The 7,692-nt window shown below is 42.8% G+C and overlaps 1 protein-coding gene across 1 annotated transcript; it reads left to right on the top strand.

The window, feature by feature from the left end:
* Positions 1 to 4,638: 4,638 nt before the first annotated feature.
* Positions 4,639 to 7,360, top strand: LOC114142475 (uncharacterized). Its single transcript, XM_028013812.1, has 2 exons — positions 4,639 to 4,907; positions 6,569 to 7,360. The coding sequence occupies exons 1-2, from the start codon at positions 4,644 to 4,646 to the stop codon at positions 6,995 to 6,997; spliced, it is 693 nt and encodes a 230-aa protein (XP_027869613.1). The 5' UTR covers positions 4,639 to 4,643; the 3' UTR covers positions 6,998 to 7,360.
* The last annotated feature ends 332 nt before the right edge of the window (positions 7,361 to 7,692 follow it).

Raw genomic sequence — 7,692 nt, 5'->3', positions numbered from 1 at the left:
TGGTCCATCACAGGTCGCCATGGAGATAGACAACCATGTACTCACACACTCCCACCTAAGGACAAGAGACCAGTTAACCTGACAGTAGTGTTTTTGTAGGAAGAACCCGGAGAGAATCCATTCATGCACAGTGAGAACATTCACTCTTTGGTCCAATCAGGATTCAGAACCAAGAACCTTCTGCTCCCAAGGTAAAGACACTTCCAGCATGCAGCCCTCTATTCTTCTACTTCCTCTGTTTCTTTCCTCCTTCTTGTGTGGCTGTTGGAATTAGCTGTGAATACATTTAACGAGGTCAGACAGGACTGCCAAGGAAGTGTTTTGCTTCTAATATAGCAGAGCTCCTGGGAATGTGAAGGTCGTCCATGTAAAATTTCTCTTGGAAAACATTTAAGGAATGAACACCCTGGAGGCATGTTGCTTACAAGAGGAATGCTCATTCCCCACCTGACCTGGAAACCCTCTGTGCTGCCTCGTGAATATGAACGAAGGAATATGTCATCAACTTAGAGTTCATTAGCCAATTAAATTTATAAATACATGGTCACTAAATGGACTTTATCTCTTTTGGGTTTTGCTGCGACCCTTTGGGAAATGGAGGTGAAAAATGAATTAGCTCAGAGGTCTGTGGTTCTCTGCACCTCTCTCTCCCTCCTAACAGGCAGCTGCTAAACTGGGGCCCAAGAAAATACCTCTCTTGGGCCCTGAAATAGTGCATATTCATAATCCCTGGCCAACTCATCCATATACAGGGCCACTGAAAAATGGGAAAACATTCCTGTGCTGCCTTTTGTAAGTTAAGCTGGACCAGCAAGGTTGAAAACCGCACTAGAACGCCCCCTGGTGGATATTTTGTTTTGTTTTGATGACGCTAAAAAAGAATATAAATCCAAGATGGTGGAACGCGTCACCGAACAGCTCACGTTAAGCTGACTATCATCCTAATACGTTGTATTTCAGACAAGATTTGTTCGTAAGTGTTGGTTAATTGTAAAAGCAATAATTGTCTCTTTATTTTATGTAACTGGTGTAAATAATTGTACGCTGGAGTCAGTTAGGAAAAGTTTTTATTTTTAGCTAGCAGCTAGAATAGCTAATTTGCAATGTTCGTTGGCTAATACTCAGTTTTGTATGTTTCAGTTTACGATGGCCAAAGTGATGGCAGTGGTCAGAGGCCACTCTTCAATAAACAAGTAGAAAAGAAACAAGTTTGGTTATTGGAGCGTCGTTGTCTGGCTGTCTAGCTGCTGAAAACTGGAAATCTCAGGGCGAGGACAGCACAATTCTCTTGTGGGTGTTTGCCTGTTAACACAGGTATTTAGGATTGTTGGATAGTAGAAAATCTAAAATAGCTCTGCGCTTGGAAAAGGAAGCAAAATGGCTCCTGTTTGTCTTGTGAGTCTCCTAATTCATTCAATTTTTCCACTGTCCCAAAATCATCTTCTCACTATGAATTTTCAAGGCTGGCTGCTCAAGTACAGAGGAGATCTGCTGCCTGTCACATGATGCAGGTTCCATTTGTTCTCCAGGATGGAGCTGCACTCCAGAGGCAGTCAGCAGAGGAAGAGGAGGAAGAGAAGAAAGAAAAGGAGTGACGGGAAGGCCGCCGAGAGAGGAACATTTCTGGCAGACCACTTTCTGTTGAAGTTCTCTTCATCCAGATGCCAGGCCGGAATTCCACATTATGGCTGTAAATTTTACACAACTGATTCTCGCTTGATTACCCTCAATCTGAGTTTTGCTCATTTACATTTCTGTGATTTCTGCCTCTTTTCATTGCATTTATTTTGTTTTATTTACCTCTTTCTATTCTGGCTGGTTACGCTTATTTCCCCATTATTTTTGTATTTTTCAAAGCATGTAATCTAATAAATTTCTGATAAATCAAAAAGCTATAATTTAACCAATAAATCTCGCTGAACACATTTTATTCTGGCAGTGTCACGAAGTGCGGTGGTGAAGGTGGTGAGGCAGATGCTGTAGACCCAGGTTGTAGTGAAATATGGTAATTTTAATAATAAGTCATGCTTCAAACAGTCCATAAAGTTCTGGTGGCACGGCTGAGCAGAAGCCAGGGCTCACACCAGTAGCAACAGAAATTATACTTGGCAAACAAACTGGCAAACAGAAATGATGCAACAAACGACGAGGACCTGACAAAACACAGAGACACAGGTGAGACTAAATACACAGGAGGTAATTAGGGAACGAGAAACACCTGGGAGTAATCAAGGGGAAGACAGGACAACACGGAGACACAGAGACACAGGAAACTCAAAATAAACACACAGAAAAACACAGAACTTGTAATTACTTGTATGTAATGTGCTTACATATATTTTGCTAGTGATATGAGATAATACTTTGTACAGCAGTAAAATACAAGATCAGTTCTCTGTTTACTCACTATTGACTAGGCTAATATTTTCAATATTTTCAGAGAACAGATTCCTTAGGAAAATGTGGATTTTCTCATAAGTCTTTTAAAAAATTATCAATAATGTTATCATTGGATCCATTTTCCATATTGTACAGAAGCAAGGGATGTCTTTATTAGACATCCCTTCCTAGACATCCCTTTCAGCAATTGTAAATTACGTTTACAATTGCTGAAAACATGGAGCAATGTTTTCAATGTTTAGACTATACATACATTTTATTTAGAGCAATAGTAGACTTTATCAGTTTTAACTATGATGTCCATTTAGAATAGAATAGAATTCAACTTTATTGTCATTGCACTGTCACAAGTACAAGCAACGAGATGCAGTTTGCATCTATCCAGAAGTGCTCTACGAGACAAATATTTATTTACAGATGTACAAGACTATGTATGTATGGACTATAAGGGGTTATAGCAAGAGATATAGATATTGTGTATAAATATAAATATGGGAGCTATATGCACAGATTATACAGAATATACAAGAATGTTAGGGAATGGATTATAGATAAATAATAGATCAAATTTACCCACAGATAAAATTTACAGGTTGTATGTGTGTGTGAAGAAAACAGTCCCTGATGTGTGAGGATTTAGACCTTGTTTAGATTAATTTGCAACAACAAAAATGGTTGTAGTAGTTACTTAAAATGTGAATAATGTAACTGGCTATTATTTCAAACCCAAAGTAGTTTTTGTATGCCATATGGTCCTTAGAGGTTTATCCTTTCCTGCCTGTGAGTGAAGAAAGCCAGACGTTTCTCTAAGACTATGGTGAGATATTGTAGCGTATGTCCTCATCTAATCTTAATGCTTTAATATTTCATGCAGTTCAAGGCCTCCTTTGTAATCTGCAGCTGCAGCACTTTTCTGTACAGTATTTGAATTATGTTCCTGCAGGCCATTCTCTGATTCAGGCAGGAAGTAGTCGTCCCAATGAAAAGAAATGGGGGTCACTTGTCATAATGGTGGAACACTTCTCTCCTAAATGGATGCTAAGATTAGCTCTTCTGAGAAAAGGATGAGTCATTATAATGTCTGTGCAAAGTAAAGCAAGAGTTCGTTCAACATTTAAGTGGACAGCGCTGTGATTTCAGCAACAATAGAGCCGCAGCTCCTAAGGAAGGGACAGGAACTTGAATGGCAAATGGGTGATTCTTTTTTTGCGGCAACATTTCGGCTTCAGGACTTTTGGAAAAAAAAAAAGTATTAATGTTTTAAGATTTAAATATTTTGTTACAACACTAACATGTTTAACATTAAGAAATGAATAATGGGCAAGCTCAGGGTTGGATAAATAAATAATTACATGTGTTTTATTTTCTCCATTGTCTCTGAATGTGTTCCACCCTGTTAGGGACATTTACATATAGACCACAAATAGTTAAACATGTACATTTTGATACATAATGATTTTTTCTTAAAAAGTGTGTGCCCCTTTTACTATATAATATGTTTTAATCATCTTCAAAAAAAAAAATGGCGCCGGCTTAGCTGGCTGCCTGCAGACGCAGCTCCCGTCGTGTGTGTTAATCTGTGTATATTTGCTGTAACCGATTAAGGATCCGTGCTTAAAGAACCCATAGATCATCAGTTAAGCTTCCACAATGGCTGGATGTGGTTCTGTCGCTGTTCGCCACGGAGTAGAGGCATTGATTGTTACGGAGAACAATACTGCAACAATGCAGAAGCAGAAGATACTGCACTCCCTGTGCAGTATCTTCTGCTTCATGGAAACCTGGCTACACTCGCTTATTCCAGACTACAGCGTGGAGGTTCCTGGATTTTCCTTGGTGCGGGGGGATAGGGACTTTTCCAAGAGTCGGAAGAAGAGGGGCGGTGGGATTGCACTTTATGTGAATGAGAGGTGGTGTAATCCCGGTCATGTTAACGTGAAGGAACAGATTTGTAGCCCGGACATTGAACTTCTGGCTGTGGGAATGCGGCCGTATTATTTACCGAGGGAGTTTATGTCCGCCATTTTGATCGCTGTTTATATTCCCCCATCAGCTGATGCAGTGGTGGCCTGTGACGTCATCAGCGCTACTGCAGCCAAACTACAGACTAAACACCCAGACGCCTTCATGGTCTTCACAGGTGATTTTAACCATGCCTCATTGGACAAAGCTCTACACAACTTCCAGCAGTATGTTGACCAGGGAAACCAAAATGCTGGATCTCCTGTATGCTAATGCCAAATATGCATACAGCACCACAGCCCTGCCCCCCCCTTGGCAGGTCGGACCACATCTTGGTAAGGATGACTCCCAAGTATGTTCCTGTAGTGAGTAGGCAGCCTGTTCGCATCAGGATGGTGAGGAGGTGGACACAGGAGGCAGCTGAGGCACTGCAGGACTGCTTTGGGTCGACAGACTGGGATGTGCTCTGTGTGCCTCATGGGGAGGACATCGACAACATGTCTGACTGCATCACGGACTACATCAGATTCTGTGAGGACACTGTCATGTGTCCGTTATCCTGCAATAGCTAGCCCCGCCCACTTCATCACAACCCTCCGGGGCTGACTACTGACCAGTTCTCTGTCTAACAGGTCCGGAAAATCTCTAAGACCTGGGTATTACCCTAAAAGAGATCTATAAGAGATAATCTATTTAAACTGGTGTCGAAAGCGATTCGTCTAGCTCTAACTACCTCCAATCCAGAAGTTACGACCCTTTTCAGTTAAGAAACAATCAGCTGAGTAGCCCTCACAGCTGCATAATTCCAATAACCCCTTCTGTTAACGGTAGCTCGCTTTCTAAAATATAACTAGCTCTTGGAACCGACTAGACTAGATTTAGTGACTTGGATGTAAGTCCCTGGGTCATTATTTTACTCTCGCCAAAGGAAATTATGAAGCCTCCTCTTTACTAGAACCATGTACATTAGTTTTACCCTTATTAAAAGAACTGAAAAATGAATAAATGACTCAATTAATTCCAATGTCCACCAACCTCATTAGAATTTTAGAGTATGAATTTATTAAGCAAGCTTAAGCAGGGATATGTGACATACAAATCAATAATCAATTGTATATAATTCAAGAGCAGTGTAATAAAATCAACATGTATAATCATACCCTACTGTCTCTTTTCCCTAACCTATGTCGCAGATTCTGAGATAGCTTTTTAGGAAGCGAGTTCAACTCATACCCAGTTTGTGGTGGATCTTTAGCAACAGGAACGTCCGAGAACCTTGGTCTGAATCTTTGTCCTTTGTGTGGAAAAATCCTCTTTAGAATAGAAGCAAAGTAGAGAGGGCTCAATTGCTTTTGAAAACCCAACTCTTTATCCCTCCGGAACCTTTGTCTTTTCTCCAAGTCTGTTGCAATGTTTGGGTTGAGGTAAGACCGACGATCGAATCAGGAACCCGGGTTGGACGATTGGAACTTGTCTCCCTTTGGCGGCACGAAGCTTCAGCTTTTCCCGTGGCTCCAGGGTGTGGTCTGCTGTTGTTTCCTTGATCTGCTTCTTCGTGTTAGCTCTACTTCGGTGCCGCAGACAAAGAACAAGAACTTCTCCTTTTCCGTCTGCTTTTATACAGTTCTCTGCCATGTATGTGTATGGGGAGTGTTAGTTGACGTGGTTTCCTGAACATCTGCTGATTTCACGGAAACCCCCGTCGGCCCCTCCTGTCTGCTGGCTGGGATGGAAAGTCCCGTTCTTTCCTCAGCGTGTTGATCTTAGCCAACCATACCGCTCCACCCATCCTGTGCGTCTGGCCATCTGTTCAGAACTGCTTGCGACAGCAGTAACTCACAACTTCCCCTTCTCTTTTTACTCACCCTTTACTCTGATTAACTATTAAACACAGTCAAATATTAAAACTATGTGCTGATTTCCATTAAGCATTAATCATAAGCATTAATCACCTCTTTCACTTATTATAAATCATCAAACCTTAATCATTTCATTGTTGTTATGTCATTACAGAGCATGATTCGTACACTTCAGAATCATTCAGTGATTACTTACACACAGTCATTTTACCTATTGTAGTCATACATGTCCAACTTAATCACTTTAAATCAAAACACAAGATTGCTTTATTTCTTTCAGGTCTTCATGCACCTTTTTCTGCGTGTACCTGGATAGATCTCAAACCCCCTACCAGTTTTCTTGACACATGCCAGCCCGGACCGTGCGCTGCTTCTCCAACAACAAACCCTGGATTACCAGTGACCTGAAGGCACTTCTAAACAAAAAGAAGATGGCTTTCAGGTCTGGAGATAAGGAGGAGCAGAGGAGAGTTCAGCGTGAACTCAGAGAGACACTGAGGACATGCAAGGACAACTACAGGAGGAAGCTTGAGTCCAAACTCGAGCAGAACAGTGTGAGAGATGTGTGGAAAGGAATGAAGAACATCGCTGGAATGAAGGGGAAGGACACACAGATATCTGGGGGCCGGGATAGAGTAAACCAGTTCAACCAGTTTTTCAACAGGTTCAGCTCACCTCCTGCTACTCCCATACCACCACCATCCCCCCACACATCCACACTGCCCCAAGTCGTTCAATCCACCTACCGACATTCTCCAGCACACCACCTCTCCTAAGGCCCCCCTCCATCTCCACTGCAGACAACACCTACCCCCAGCTAACAGTGACAGTTGGAGCGATTACACCAGGGGAAGGCTGCAGGACCTGATGGCATTACAACACGGATCTTGAAAACCTGCTCCATCCAGCTGGCCCCTGTACTGGCACACATGTACAACCTGAGCTTGAGGCTGGAGAGAGTCCCGCTGCGGTGGAAGACATCACATGTGGTTCCTGTTCCCAAGTAGCCAAGGCCATCCGACCCAGAGGACTACAGACCAGTTGCTCTCACATCTCATGTGATGAAGGTCATGGAGAGACTGGTCCTGGCCCAGCTGAGGCCTCAGGTGAGGACGTTTCTAGACCCCCTGCAATTTGGCTACCAGCCCCACTTAGGAGTGGACAATGCCATCATCTTCCTGCTGCAACGAGCACTTTCGCACCTGGATGGTGGAGGAGACACTGTGAGAATCACATTCTTTGATTTCTCCAGTGCCTTCAACACCATCCAGCCTCTGCTACTGGGTGAGAAGCTGCGGAGTCAACGACTCAGTGATCTCTTGGGTTACTGACTACTTGACAGGCAGGCCACAGTTTGTCCGTCTGGGCAGTGTCCTGTCTGATGTGGTGGTCAGTGACGTAGGAGCTCCACAGGGAACTGTGATTTCTCCCTTTCTCTTCACCTTGTACACCACTGATTTTCAGTGGTACC

Source organism: Xiphophorus couchianus, chromosome 1, assembly GCF_001444195.1.
Source record: "Xiphophorus couchianus chromosome 1, X_couchianus-1.0, whole genome shotgun sequence".
NCBI lineage: Eukaryota > Metazoa > Chordata > Actinopteri > Cyprinodontiformes > Poeciliidae > Xiphophorus > Xiphophorus couchianus.
Note: the sequence above shows the minus strand (reverse complement) of the source record. Positions and strands in the feature narration are given on the sequence as shown.

Bases quoted from the DNA above. Each gene is read 5' to 3' on its own strand.
- LOC114142475 (XM_028013812.1), top strand. From the start codon at position 4,644: ATGCATACAGCACCACAGCCCTGCCCCCCCCTTGGCAGGTCGGACCAC. The intron at 4,908-6,568 runs ATGTGTCCGTTA...TTTTCTTGACAC, and splicing joins GATTCTGTGAGGACACTGTC to ATGCCAGCCCGGACCGTGCG.